The sequence below is a fragment of the Lactuca serriola genome, chromosome 5 (genome assembly GCF_051521515.1).
Source record: "Lactuca serriola cultivar US96UC23 chromosome 5, Lser_US96UC23_V15, whole genome shotgun sequence".
Taxonomy (NCBI): domain Eukaryota; kingdom Viridiplantae; phylum Streptophyta; class Magnoliopsida; order Asterales; family Asteraceae; genus Lactuca; species Lactuca serriola.
This window is the reverse complement of record NC_136412.1, coordinates 71,385,324-71,401,143: the sequence shown is the minus strand read 5'-3', so window position 1 is coordinate 71,401,143 and position 15,820 is coordinate 71,385,324. Positions and strand designations below refer to the sequence as shown.

The following is a 15,820-nucleotide window of genomic DNA, read 5'->3' as shown; positions in this document are numbered from 1 at the left end:
GTGTGTGTGTGTGTGATAGCGAGGATGGATTAGCTAAGCAGGTTTGGTGCTATGATAGACTGGAGGGTCAGTGAATGGTAGTTTGAGCCCTTAGTGGGGGAGAACTGGTTATCTATGGAGAAGGTACTAGGATTGGGTTAACTTTTTGTTCTTCTACTAGGGCTTGGCAGTATATGTAGCATGGTTGTATGGGTTATCTTGCATATGGTTGATACTCGGGTTGGAAAGTAGGCTTCGGTTTCAGATGTTCCAGTTGTTAGAGAGTTTGTTGATTTATTTCCGGAGGAGTTACCTGGTGTGCCTCCCGAGAGGCAGGTTGAGTTCAAAATAGATTTAGTTCCAGGTGTGGCTCCAATTTCCAAAGCACGGTACCGATTGGCACCGCCTGAGTTGTAATAGTTGTCCTTTCTGCTTTAGGGGTTGTTAGGCAAACAGTTTATCAGACCGATCAGTTCGACGTGGGGAGCACCGATATTGTTCGTCAAGAAGAAGGACGACTCGCACTGGATGTGCATTGATTACCTAGAGTTGATCAAGTTGCGCTGAATAATGGTTAAGGGTGGATCTTAGTTCTCGAAGATCTATTTAATGTCAGGGTATCATCATGTGAGGGTTACAGAGGAGGACGTGGAGAATACCGATTTTTGGACTCGTTATGGTCATTATGAGTTTTTGGTGATGCCTTTTGGGCTCACCAATGTGCCTATGATATTTATGGATTTGATGAATCGGGTGTGAAGGTTGATGCTCGATCGATCAATTATTGTTTTCATTGATGATATGTTGGTATATTCCAAGACCAGGGAGCAACATGAGGAGCACCTTCGAGAGCTTCTAGGGGTTTTGAGGCAAGAATAGTTGTATGTCAAGTTCTCGAAGTGTGAGTTTTAGTTACGATAGGTCCAGTTCTTGGGGCATCTTGTTAACCGGTATGGGATTTTGGTCGATCCAGCCAATATCAAGGTCGTGATGCAGTGGGAGATTCCAAAGTCTCCTTCGGAAATCAAGAGTTTCCTGGGTTTGGCAGGGTACTATCGGAGATTTATTCAGGACTTCTCCAAGATTGTCATACCCCTCACCCTTCTAACGACGAAGGGCAAAAAATTCCGTTGGGGGCCTGAGCAGCAAGCTGCATTTGAGACACTAAGACAGAAGTTGTGTGAGGCACCATTGTTAACCCTCCCTAAGGCTATGGAGGATTTTGTGGTATTTTGCGATGCATCTATCACCGGTTTGGGAGCGGTGCTTATGCAACGTACGAGAGCCATTGCATATGCTTCTCGACAGCTACAGGCGCTGAGGTCTGATATCCAACACATGATTTGGAGTTGGGAGCGGTGGTGTTTGCTCTTAATATTTAGCGGCATTACTTGTATGGCGTCTGGTGTACTATCTACACAGATCATAACAGTTTGAGATATCGTATGGATCAGCCGAATCTAAATATGAGAGAACGTAGGCGGCTTGACGTGGTCAAGGATTTTGAATTTGAGATCTTGTATCACCCGGGGAAAGCGAATTTAGTTGTTGATGCTTTGAGCTGCAAGACAACTCATTCTGCTAATAGGAGTCTATGTATGAGGATATCGATTGATTCTATGTTTCTTGATCTGATTCAGGAGGCTCGGGTCAAGGGAGTCAAGAAGGAGAATTGGAAATGGGAGAGACTTGAGGATGAGGTTGACAGGTTCGCTATTGATAGTCATAGATTATTGACTCGGTATGGACAAGTTTGGGTGTCAGATTTTGGTGGGGTAAGACATACTGTATTAGAAGAGGCATACACGTCCAGGTTTTCGATACACCCTAGAGCCACCAATATGTATCGGGATTAGAGGCTTAGCTATTGGTGGTCGTGCATGAAGAGCGAGATAGCATGGTATGTTGAGAGGTGCTTGCCCTATCGAATGGTCAAGGCCGTACACCAGAGACCACATGGTGGGTTGCAACTGCTGGAGGTTCCCATGTAGAAATGAGAACATATTTCTATGGACTTCATCACCAAGCTACCTCGAATGGCTAAGGGATTTGATGCAATTTGAGTGATAGTAGATTGATTGACCAAGAGTGCCCATTTCTTAGCTATTCTTGAGAGCTTGTCAGTTGAGAAATTAGCCGACTTGTAAGTGCATGAGATCGTTGCCTGGCATGGTATTCCAATCTGCATTGTATCTGAACGAGATGTTAGGCTCACATCATTGCTTCTGGCAGAGGCTCCATGAGGAACTGGATATGAGGTTGCATCTCGTCACAACTTACCATCCGCAAATAGATAGATAGAGTAAGTTGGCCATCTAGACGCTCGAGGATATGTTAAGAGCCTGCGTGATTGATTTTGGTGGGAGATAGAACTCTTACCTTCCTCTGGCTAAGTTTTCTAACAACAACTGTCATTCTAGCATTGGTGCAATGCCTTTCAAGCTTCTCTATGGGAGGAAGTGTCGCACCCTAGTATGTTGGGGAGAGTTTGGTCACTGGGTCAAGGGAAGGACTAAGGTAGTCCTTCAGAGGACAGAGCTCATCTAACAGATCAGACAGTTCAAAGTCGGCAGAAGAGTTATGCCGACAAGCATTGATCCTAGTTGGAGTTCCAGGTCAGGAACTTGGTCTTACTGAAGGTATCACCCTGGAAAGGTGTAATTGTTGGATTAGGTATCTAAGTCCGTAACTATAATTGGTATATACTTGAATTGATAGTAGCACAGTCTTTTTGGGTTGCCCTCAAACCTAGCAATTAAATAGGATAACTTTTAGACAGAGAGACTGATTTATTAATTTGTTATATGGTTAATAAATTAATTATAAATCAAAATAAATAATTTGTTAATATATTATGAGAATAATATATTAATTAGAAATATATTATTTAATTAATAATTAATTAGAAATTAATTGGAATTAATTTTGGGATTAAATAAAAACTTGAGGGGTTAAAATGTAATTGTTCAGTAGTTAAACAAGAGGCATTCTAGATTCTTCCTAGGACAATGGGCAGTTTTGAAGAGGTCTAGAAGATCTAAAATTATCCTTGGAGGATAATTAAGAAGCTAGATAATTACCAAAAATAAGATAATGTTATTTTATTGGTTTGGGCTTATCTAGGGTTTTTTTTATTACTCTATATAAGGACCTTAGCCTTAGAATTTCATCCATGACTTCTAAGGGATAGTTAGGCCAAAATTTCCACCTCTCTCCTCTATCTCTTCAAGCTCCTTGATTGTTAGGGTTTGGGTGTGAACCATTAGAGGCATGTCACTTGTGGTGCTTGCTTCCAAGAGTTTTTCAAGAAGGGATTCAAGATTGTTTGCAATAACAATCTTCAAGGTAAGTTTCTTGTTCTTACGAATTAGTTTTTCATAGGATATTTTTTTAGGATGATGATTCATAGTATGTTGTCTATATGTGAAAGACATAGATCATATTTGGTTGCATGTGCCCTAATTATGTAATTGTTTAAATGTTTTTCCGCTTAGAGCATTGTAGTTGCAACCCTAATAACCCATCAGTGGTATTATAACATATGGCTTTTTTCATGTATTTACACATTGGTGAATCGAAAAAGAAGCCTGGTATTGGAATTGTCGCTACTCACGACGTGAGCGATGAGTCTCACGACGTGAGCTCGGCCTAGAAATAATCTGCCTAATCAACTTTTATGTGATAATTACTTGCTATACTTATCATCCAAATCCGATTTTGTTGTATCTATGATGATAAATTAAAAGCCTAGAGGTTACAAGATCAACATTTGACTAGATTAATTATTTTGTTGATTAATATGATTGATATTTAAAGTGTATAAATAATAAATCTAGATATTAATTGAACTTAATAATGAATGTCAAATAATATTTGGTATTTTAAAAATGTAACGTCCCAAAAATTTAGATTAAAAATTTCTATTCATAAATTAGTTAAACCATTATCCAAACAATATCATAAAAACCATAGTGAATTAAAGTGTACCAATAAACATCAAAGTACATCAGAGTCATGTATTATGCAGAATAATGTGGTGCATGCAATGCAGTCATCCTGAGCTCTTCCCTTTCGAAACAGAAGTACTTGTAACACAAAACCGAAAACCGGAATCATAAAGCTTAGTGAGTTCCCCAACATACCACATACAAAACACACACATACTCCCAATCCTATCGAGGTGCTCGTCTACCCCCTTCGATCTATTTCAACCAGATACTATCAAACATATATGGGTGCTTGCAATCCTTTTCGGTCTATTTCAACTGGATACTATCAAGCATATATGGGTGCTTGCAATCCCCTTCAGTCTATTTCAACCGGATATTATCAAGCATATCTAGGTGCTTGCAATCCCCTTCGGTCTATTTTAACCGGATACTATCAATAATATATGGTTGCTTGCAATCCCATTCGGTCTATTTCAACCGGATACCGAGTCTATTTCACCCCAACCACTAATCAAATAACCATAGAAACATCAACAAATATTGGCATACCATACAATTATCACAAAGACAATCATCTTACTATAAAAATCAACTAGTAGGTTGGTATTGGTGCCTTAGACCAATGGATACAGTGAATGTAACACACCTCGCCGAAAAAATCCACAGCTAACAGCTCAGACAACCAACGAAGGAGTGCCATACACCTCCTAACAAACAGTACAAGGTAAACCCTTAGTCCATCTTCTAAAACTATCAATTTGACCAAAAGTCAACACTCAAAGTCAATGGTCAAAGTCAAAGTCAACAGTCAACATTTCCATCAGTTGACACTCACGTCGTGACCAATCCTTGGTCACGTCGTGAGAACACACTCGGCCATATTCCAACTCAATTTGCTTCAACTCGGTCCTGGATTACCCACTCAGCAGACCTCACAACGTGAACGTTCCTTGGTCACTCGTGAGCTCGGTCATTCGAGACAATCACGTAAAAACCACTCTCACGTCGTGACACTCCCTGTGTCACGTCGTGAGCCACATCTGATGCTAAATCCTAATGTCTTAAGTCCTTAATCCATTAAGTCATCCATTCCAACTTTCTGGAGGGCTTTCATACATCAGAGGCAACATAAAAATCTTTGCTTTATGGACATGCATGTCTTGAACTTGATTATATCAAAATGGTGAAAATGAGATCCAAATCTCATTCATGGGACCAAAACTTAACCAAACCATAGATCTAGCACACCAAACCTCAAAGGGACCTCATGGATCCAACCCAACCACTCAAACCACCTTCAACATGAAGAAAAAGGTATGACCTTTAAGGTGGTGAGAGAACTTACCATGGTCCAAGGTATGATCTTTAAGGTGGTGAGATAACTTGCTTGGTAGATCTAAGCACCAAGAACATGTTTTTTTCTTCAAAGCACCAAAATCTCTGTAAATGGATCGAAGATGAGAGGGGAGGCTCAAAATAGTGAAAGGGGGGCTAGGTTTTCTCTCAAGATAATCGAGATATGATGGAGGCTCATAAAAAGCCCCAAAAACACAGAACCAACCGTTATATATGTTTAAAACCGTAAAAACTCATGGACTTGGGTTGCACATTTCTCATGGCATGATCCCTTAATGCTAACATCGTGAGAACAGTTTAAATCAGCATTTCCATTTAATTGCTTCTCACATCGTGAGCTCCAACTGCTCATATCGTGAGCTCAGTTTTTCCCCAGATCCTTCCCAACTTCGAACAGTCATAACTTCTTCGTTTCAACTCCTATTTCGATGATCTTTATATCCATGGAAAGGTAATGAGAACCTCTTCACTTCTATCAATTCCCCCTTGCCATAAAACTTTCTGAACTAAAATCCAAAATTTATAAAAGGCCCAAACTGCCACTTTACCGATATACCATTGGGCTCCAAAACACAAACCGAATTCCCAGATCATCTAAACTATATTACCACACTCAAAGGGGGTCTGGGTCTCATTCCCAAAGTCCCTAAGCCTTATGATAACCGGTCATCGGGTCACGCCCCCAAATTATGAAACGATTCGGAATAGGGTGTTACATAAAAGTTTAAAATACATACTTATAGATCTTATTATTAATTTAACTAGATTATAGCCCGCGTTAAACGCGGGAAACGTATAAAAAAACATATAATCGTTTATAGATATTGTATAATGATTATAAAAAAAATAAATGGTTATTGGTATTATTGAAATGTGTAGAAAATACATTGAAAACGATAAATATATATCATCATTGAAATATCTCTTCGTAGACATCATTTTTTGTTTTATTAGTTGAACGACTTTCCTCGTCTCATATAGTTATGATATTTATATATTTATAAGCATTTTAATTAGACGTTCCTTACATAATATTGTTACTTAATTTAAACATATATTGACAACCAATATACCGTTTTTTCTATTGCATTAAATATTGACAACTATTTCATTTATTCAAATAAAGTTATGTAATATAATTTATAAAATGTTAAATGTTATATAGATTTAATTTTAGTATATCATCAATGGAGATTCTTTTCTAAATCATGATTGGTTTATTTTAAATTGATTATAAATATAAATGCTAGCTTTTATGTTTGTTCTTATTTATTTAGTGTTCGCAAGAACTTTGCATTAGTTTTGGCGCAACTTTGAATAATTTTAGTATATCATCAATGTAATTTGATATATCTGTCAATTATATGAAATATCAAATAATGACATTTCATTACTACTATGATAATTTAGTTTATATATTGTATTTTCACTAATCTTAACGGTCTTATTTTTTCTAATAACCGTAAAGCTTTTAGTAAATGTACTTTTTACAAATCTCCTAATATCTTATAATTTTTATCTTACTTTATAATTTTTCATAACTATGTTATTTTCAAGATTGACTGCTTTAATAGTGTTTTTTTTAAGACTATTCAATTTTATATTTTATTGTACAACATCATCGTTTGTATGTATTCTGAAATTTCACTTTAAAAATGCTTAATGTTTACACCTTGATATTAATTTTTTTTAATAAACTCATGTAATAATTATGGAATATATATCTCATTTTAATTAACATTCACTTCCTTTATTATATCAAATTCCTCATTAAACGGATATACTTTTGGAAAATAATAATTATAATAGGGCAGCATTATCTAAGACGTAAATGTTTGATATACTTTTGGAGAAAAAAAAATCAAGATCATTAAAAAAAATTTATATAAAGAAAATACAAATTTAAATTTGTTGAAATTATGGATGAAATTACTGGCGAAAATTTATTTTGGAGGGAGTTGTATTTTGTAAGGTATAATAATATTACAAAATTTCAAATATCTATATTTGTTGTGTAAATTAATAAATTTTATTGTTACTATACAAAGATAAAAAAAGTAGGTTGATATGATATACAAAAACATAATAATTTCAATGATATTTTAAAATCATACCAAAATTAACCAGATTCTTATGACATAAAAATTAAAAAAAAATCATAATTATCTAATATATAAAAGTAACATTTTCGTAATTAATGTCAGTTCCCAAGATAGTTAATTTTTGTTTTGTTAAAGGTACCTAATATATTTTCATGTTTATTTGAAAAGTTTCAAAAAAGTAGTTAAATGCTTCATGTAATTTGTGACAAAGAAAATCGAAATATATGAATACCTACATTTGATATAGGAACAAAAAATAATCGAAAAAAATATAAAAAGCGAAAGAAGGTACTGACCTTCTAGCACACAAGAGCGAATGTTTATAGTAGAGAATGATGATGGAAGTTATAAGCAATATTAAAGATGTTGTAGGAGAAGGTTTGAAGAAAAGAAACGATTGAAAATAAATATGAGTCGCGGATTCAATGATGAATCATATATGTATGTGATAATTTGAATATGATTTTTCGGTATTAATGATTTCCTAATAAAAAAATATTTTTATATTAATGGTTTACTAATATAAACGGATTTATATTAATGATTGATATTAAGGCCTTGTTTGAAATGATTTGTTAGTAATATGTTTTTAAAATTGACCATATTAAAATCTTCATAACTGAAAATTCAAGATGTAAAATATGGAAAGCTTTTATTGGAATTAAATCCATTCCATTTTAACGAATGTAAGTTATTGATTGATGATTGGAAAACATTTATTGGAATTAAATACATTCCATATGGGAAAGATGATGTCAACAATTTCATCTAAGGGTGGAAAAAATAAGATTGAAATACAATCAATGGTCCAGATTATTTAAGATGATGTCATAACGTTTCTCTTTTAGTAATATTTAAGATTAAGTAATTAATTAAAAGATGATTAATAAATCCATAAAATGGTTTAAATTTAATTAAATTCAATGTTTAAGTTATTAAAAGATTAAACCCTTGAAATTTTAAAAAATATTTTAAAATACACCTTATACTATTCATATAATTAAAAGTTATATATATATATATATATATATATATATATATATATATATATATATATATATATATATTATACGTATAAGAAAAGTCAGTCAAATCGCTAGTATGCCTCATTCACGAAACCATGCTATAAAGAGGGTATAAGGAAGTGGTAAATAAAATGGTCATTGAATGGGTGTCGACTCTCACCCACCACTCTCCTGTGTGATGTGTAACATCTACAAAATGCATGAAAAATTTAAACTTTTTAAACAAATCCAAATGCCATCAATCTTTAAAAATGTTTTTAAAATGAGTTAATATGAAAGAAATCCCAAAATCATAAAACACAACATGAGGAGGTGTACGGTCATGCATTTACCTTCCCGCGATCCTTTGAAGTACCTGATACATAATCCAAAACTGTAAGCCCAAAGCATAGTGAGCTCCCCCAAAATACCAATATATAACAAATAGCACAAATACAAAACAACATACTATGGGCCCAATCAACCATCGGGTTGGAATTCCCCAGGCCCCTCAACCATTGGGTTGAAATGCCAACATACTATGGGTCCAATCAACCATTAGGTTGGAATACCCCAAGCCCTTCAACCATCAGGTTGGAATGCCAATAGACTATGGGTCCAATCATCGTCGGGATGGTATACCCTAGGCCCTCACCATCGGGTTGGAATATCCCGACATGTTGGCTTACACATAAAGCAGTGAAGCCTCAGCCACCAACCAATCATGTGCACATTATATTGATAACCATACAATTAACCAGCTAGAAACAATTAAACAGATCTTACGGATCACTAAGCATAGCATCATCCTAGATACCAAGATACTGATCTACTAGATCACTATAACATAACATGCACAACAAGATATCAATCCAAGTGAGGAAAACTCACCTCACAAGCTGCACAGATCTGACAAGGCCCTGACTCCAAATCTCAGCTCTCTACTCAATTGTTACAACCACCAAGTGACAAATTTCCATCAAAATCCCAAAATACCCCAAAGTACCTTTAAGTTCAAACTAAGCCAAAATGTAAAAAGGTCAAGAAAAGTCAGCTCAGCTTCGGGGTACCCTTGTACCATGTCGTTGTGCTGGATACGACAAAACAGTCACGAACCACCCCGCCACCACATCGTGGTTACATGGTTTTCAACAGCTTACTACATTCAGCCACCTTATTTGATTCCAAAAGGTCTCCAATTTAGATCTGGTCCAAAATAGGGTCTATATGGATAAAGTTTCTAACTTTATCCAATATAACCCTTCAAATGCATAGATCTCGACTTTTAAAGTCTAAAACACTTCATGGCCTCACCAATAATCGTCCAATCCATGGGGTTACTTGACCAAAAGGTACAAGAGTGTCTCTAACACCATAAAATTCGGTGCTTTTCAGACATGCATGTCTTGAACTCTTATTAGGTCAAAATAGGGAAAATGGCCAAGATTTCATGCTTGACCCTCAAACTCAATTCTATACTAGATCCAAAGAGCCAAATGCTCCAAATGGCCTGGAGACTTATAAAGTTGCAATCTTTATGAACTTCAACAACCCGAGGCAACAAGACTTAGAGAAAGAAAGGGAAAAATCCGTAGATCTAATCATAAACTCATCAAGATGAAGACTTTATACCTCCTTGAGATGCTAAAGGAAGGTAACCTCGTGGATCTTCTTTGCCTTGGACTCCCAATGGGGTCTTCCACCACCTTTTCCTTCACAATCACCAAAAGCTCACACTTTTAAGGCTAAAAATCACAAAATGGCTCTTGGGTTTGCAAGGGAATATTTTGAGAGATGGAGGTTGATGGGAGGAGGATAGAAGGGGGCTAAGGATCTTTAAATAGGGATCAACTCTTATACTTTAGGGTTTTCTCCAACAGCCACTATCACATCGTGGCGCAATCACCACGTCATGGTGGTTCATTAAATCTTACAGCCCAAAACTCATCGCCACATCGTGGTGAGGCTTCACCACATCGTGGTTTCCAAAGAAGATTACCATAATACTAAAAAATAATACCATAACTGGAACCGGGTGTTACAACTCTCCCCCACTTGAATCAAACTTCATCCTTGAAGTCGGATTCAGAGAAGAGATTTGGATAATGCCCCCACATCTCAGCCTCTGGCTCCCAAGTCGACTCGGATCCCCTCGGGTGCTGCCAACGTACCTTTACCAAATGTACTTCCTTGCGACGCAAAACCTTTACCTTCTTTTCCAGAATATCTACTAGCCTCTCAACATAGTTCAGACGCTCATCAACCTGAATATCATCCAAGGAAACCACTATATCCTCATCCAATACGTACTTTCGCAGCTGCAAAACATGGAAAGTGTTGTGAATCTGACTGAGCTCCTTAGGAAGATCCAATCTGTAAGCAACATTGCCAAACCTAGAAATAACCTAAAATGGCCCAAAAAACCGGGGACCCAATTTCCCCCTCCTCCTGAAGCGAATCACACCTTTCGAAGGCGAGACTTTCAGTAACACCATGTCGCTGACCTGAAACTCAAACTCTGATCGGCGTCAGTCGGCGTAGCTCTTCTGCTGACTCTGAGCAGTGTGCAAACTCTGTCTAATCTGCTGAATCATTTTCGTAGTCGGAAGCACCACCTCCTTCCGACCCATAACCCTATGACCAACCTCGCCCCAAAAAACCAGGGTACGACATATCCGCACATACAAGAGCTCAAAAGGCAGAGCATCAATGCTGGAGTGAAAACTATTGTTGTAGGAGAACTCCACAAGAGGTAGGTAGGACTCCCAGCTCCCACCAAAATCGATGACACAGGTCCGTAACACATCCTCGAGGGTCTGTATCGTCCGCTCACTCTGTCCATCGGTCTATGATGATAAGTTCTGCCAAAAACAGGAGGTGAATCGAACATCACCGTCTGAAAAAAATGGAGAGCGGAACCCCATGGCGAGAAACAATCTCGCGAATATACACATCAGCCAACATTTCAGCGGAAGAACTTTCCCAGATCGCCAGGAAGTGGGAGCTCTTGGTCAATCGATCCACAATGACCCAAATAGCATCGAAAACCATTGTCGTGTTTGGCAACTTGGTGATGAAATCCATCGAAATATGCTCCTATTTCCACATGGGAACCTCTAGAGGCTACAACTTGTCATGCGGTCTCTGATGCTCGACCTTGACCATCCTGCAGGTCAAGCACCTCTCAATGTACCAGGCGATCTCCCTCTTCATACACGGGCACCAGTAGCTCAATCTCAGATCCCGATACATCTTAGTGGCCCCCAGATGGATAGAAAAGTGAGACTTGTGAGCCTCCTCCAACACAATCTGTCTAACCCCACTAGACATAGGAACCCATACCCGACCACAACGGGTCAACAACCCACAACTATCTGGAATAAATCTGGTAATCTCACCCCTGATCCTCTCAATCTTCTAATTCTCTTCCCGAACACCCTCAGCCTGAGCCTCCCTAATCAATCCCATAAGAGGGGAATCCACTGATATCCTCATACATGATACTCCTTCTGAAGATCCAGCTGACTTGCGGCTTAAGGCATCCGCCACAACATTCGCTTTACCCGGGTGATAAAGGATATCGCAGTCATAATCCTTGACTATGTCTAGCCACCTGTGCTGCTTCATTTTCAGGTTCGGCTGATTCATAATGTATCTAAAGCTCTTGTGATTCGTGTAAATAGTACAATGGACCCCATAAAGATAATGCCTCCAAATCTTGAGGGCAAAAACTACAGCCCCCAACTCAAGATCATCCATGGGATATCTCGTCTTATGCGGCTTCAACTGTCATGAAGCATAAGCTATCACTAGTCCTCTCTGTATGAAGACCGCCTCCAACCCGATGATGGACGCATCACAGAAAACCACAAAATCCTTAATTTCCTCTGGGAGGATCATAAATGGGGCCTCGCATAGTCGTTGCCAAAGGTTCTCAAATGCTGACTGTTGCTCAGGGCCCAACCAGAAATCCACCCCCTTCCTCGTCAGACGAGTGAGGGGTACTGCAATCTTGGAGAATCCTGAATAAATCTCCGGTAGTACCCTGCCAACCCCAAGAAACTCCTGATATCTAAGGGAGATTTTGGAAACTCCCACTGCATCACCACCTTGATCTTGGCCAAATCGACCAATATCCTGTCCTGGTTAATGAGGTGTCCAAGGAACTGAACCTCTCGTAACCAGAACTCGCACTTCGAGAATTTGGCATAAAGTCGTTCTCGCCTCAAAACCCCTAGAACCTCACGAAGATGCTCCTCATGCTGCTCTATGGTCTTGGAATACACCAAGATATCATCAATGAACATGATAACCGAACGATCGAGCATTAACCTGTAAACCTGATTCATCAAATCCATAAAGACTTTAGGCGCATTGGTGAGCCCGAATGGCATCACCACGAACCTGTAATGCCCATAATAATTTCGAAACATGGTCTTCTCCATATCCTCATCTCACACCCTGACCTGATGGTACTCGGACCCCAAATCTTTATTGGAGAACCAAGACGCACCCTACAACTGATCAAAAAGATCATCAATTCGCGGAAGGGGATAACGGTTTTTCACTGTTAGCTTGTTCAACTCCCGATAATCAATACACATCCGATGTGAACCATCCTTCTTCTTTACAAATAAAATTAGTGATCCCCAAAAATCCCGGAGGGGTTCCTTTTTACTTAAATATTGTTCTTTGACAAAGATTTTAGTGAAAATTTGATGCTTAAATATTGTTGTTTGGGGGCATACCAAAAATCCCGGTAGGGTTCCTTCTTGCTTCTTCATGTCTAATTGTTAAACTCCTCCTACTCCTCCGTCATTCCTCTCTGTTGGACAATCCCTCTTGAAATCTCCCATCTCACTGCCTTTGTGGCATACTGGCCTTATTCTAGCTACAAGGGTTGGAGTGGTGTGCTGAGTCGGAGTCCTATAGAAACGAGCGGTGTGCCCCTTCTTGTTGCACCTATTGTAGTGTAACTCTCGGCAGGCTCCATAGTGATGGAAGTTGCACTTGTTGCATTTTGGGTGAGTCCTAACATATTGTCTCACTGGTGTTGGTGTGGTAGGTGTTGTGGCAACAATCTGTTGTTTCTTCGAGGGCTCTTGAGTTGGTTGTCCCTTTTTCTTACTTCCAAACTTTCGTTTCATGTTCTTAGGTTTGGGGTTCGGGGTGTCCTTGTAAGTAGTCACTCGTTGGTTTCCTTGGTTGTTGCTACGGTTGGAATTTTTGATACTGTTTCCATTTTCATTGGTGCTGTTAGCCTGGAGTTGCGCCATGACAGCTGTCACTGGAATTATTACGGCGACCTGGAATGTAGCGGCATATATCAGTAGAATTGGTGTCTCATTGGTGTGCTGGTTATTTCCGTGGGAAGACATGATTTTGTTGCACGATGAGAAGCAAGCTCGTAAATGACTATGGTCATTTCTAGTTGTACTCTATCTACTTTCATATACATTTCACATTTTATTGTACGATTCTCATTGTTTCGACCTACATCCCTATGATGTATTTTTGGTAGAGTGTAGAAATAGGTATTGTATGAATGTTAGGTTTATCAAAAGAGTACATAGATATCAGTACACTTAGTTGATTCAGAATACATGAGTTTTTGGAGGGCGTACCTCCCTTGATTAATACTACCAGTTGTAACGAAAGACAAAATCAACCTAGTACATAGTACGAGTAGGTTAGTGACGATCATATGCCAAAGTAGCACACAAGGTGCTCAGCCATTTTACTCATTTCATGAGTGGCCTCTTCCGCTCTCTGCTCTGTTAAGGCTACTCTAGCATCAGCCGCAATGAGCTGTTGTCTTAAGGTGGCCACTTCCTCATCTAAGGAGCTAAACGGTCGGTACGGTCATCCTGTTCTATGTGCTGGTTTGGTATTGCCCCCGAAGCGTAGGGCTTGCTAAGGATTTCTCAGGTGCCTTCATCCTCATCTGACTCCTCATCAGAATTCTCCCCCTCGTAGTCCATATATTGGTATTCTTTAGGACCCACTTTTGGGTTCTCCTCATGAGCCTCTTCTAGTTTCTCCTCGATCCATTTGTTGACTACTACGATAGGGTAGTGGGGGTCTTCATGGTGAAATTCATCCATGTCATCTGTGCGAGAATATATGTATGAGAAACACGTAGAAGATTTAAGTGTGGGAGTTGGCATCCTAAAATACTCCTATAGCATTTTAAACTTTATGTTTGGTTCTAGTATTCCCTTGTATATAGAGTTGGTAAGTTTTAGAATTGTTGCAACACCACTATCACTCCCAAACACATGTTGGTCGTATCTCAAATAAATATAGTTGATCATGTTATATTTATCCCAAATATGATTACATAACTGTCTAGGTTTGACTATAGTATCCAACATTTAAATGCTTTTGTTTTGTTCTTATTATGACACTGTTCTAGTACATATACTTTTATAAAATACTTACATTTTAAAATATACTTTTAATCAGAGTGTTTTAGTCTCATTGTATTTATAGTTGTGTATCTTGTATGGTTTGATATACTAGTTCACTATAAACAATGTTATGATACCAATCTATCACACCCCCAAACCAGAATGGCGAAAACGTCTAGGGGCGGATGGAGTGACTTCATGCACAGAATCATAACAACTGAATAGTAGTGAAACATAGCAACATAAACATTAATACATTCAGATTTCGAGTATTACATTTTTTACAAACGCGATTGTTCAAAAGTCGAATACAAATAACTGAAAAGTAAGAAAAACATGAAATCACGATGTCGGCCCTAAAGAAGGGTTGAGTACCTGCCTGATAGATCCCTGAGAATACAAGTTGTTTTAAAAAGCATCAATTAAAAAGTTGGTGAGTTCATAAGCATTTTTGTACAAATAGTTTTACACTTATTTAGAATATTTCTCGTAGTACTTTCTGATAATCCGATATTTTCTATATAAAAAAAAAGGTTTGCAGTCTCATTCTAAAACTTTGAATATATGCATGCATATCCTTTGTTTCTTTTGTTATACTTGTAAAGAGTGTGTTCCCAGAAAATCCAATATTTTCATAAATATGAGTTGAAAGTGAAAGTAGTTCCTTGGTATCCTTTCCTTGTAAAGTAATAATATATAGTTCCAGAAAAATGCAGTATTTTCCTTAAAGATGAACTGTGGTCTTAAGCCTTAAGACCACGATGGAGGTGAATATCATACATAAAATAGTTTATGGTTTCATTTCTTTCAATAAAACTAATGAAGTAAGCTTCTCGTAAACCCAAAAATCATTTTTGTTATCCCTATGTGAGTCGTTACAACCATACTAATGACCTAAAGTGCATGGCTTGACGTTTTTCAGGCGTCGGTTTCTATGAGGTATTTGTCACCCTAGACTGGCCTAGTCTAACTGTAGCGAACAGATCAGGCGTGGGGGTGTCAACCCCGTATAGATCTAT

General features: G+C 38.0%; 1 protein-coding gene across 1 annotated transcript; it reads left to right on the top strand.

The window, feature by feature from the left end:
* Positions 1 to 1,424: 1,424 nt before the first annotated feature.
* Positions 1,425 to 1,835, top strand: LOC145049595 (uncharacterized). The gene has a single exon (XM_078997981.1). It carries the CDS (start codon positions 1,425 to 1,427, stop codon positions 1,833 to 1,835), a length of 411 nt encoding a protein of 136 aa, XP_078854107.1.
* Positions 1,836 to 15,820: the final 13,985 nt, after the last annotated feature.

Coding starts and splice junctions, on each gene's coding strand:
- LOC145049595 (XM_078997981.1), top strand. CDS start 1,425: ATGGATCAGCCGAATCTAAATATGAGAGAACGTAGGCGGCTTGACGTG.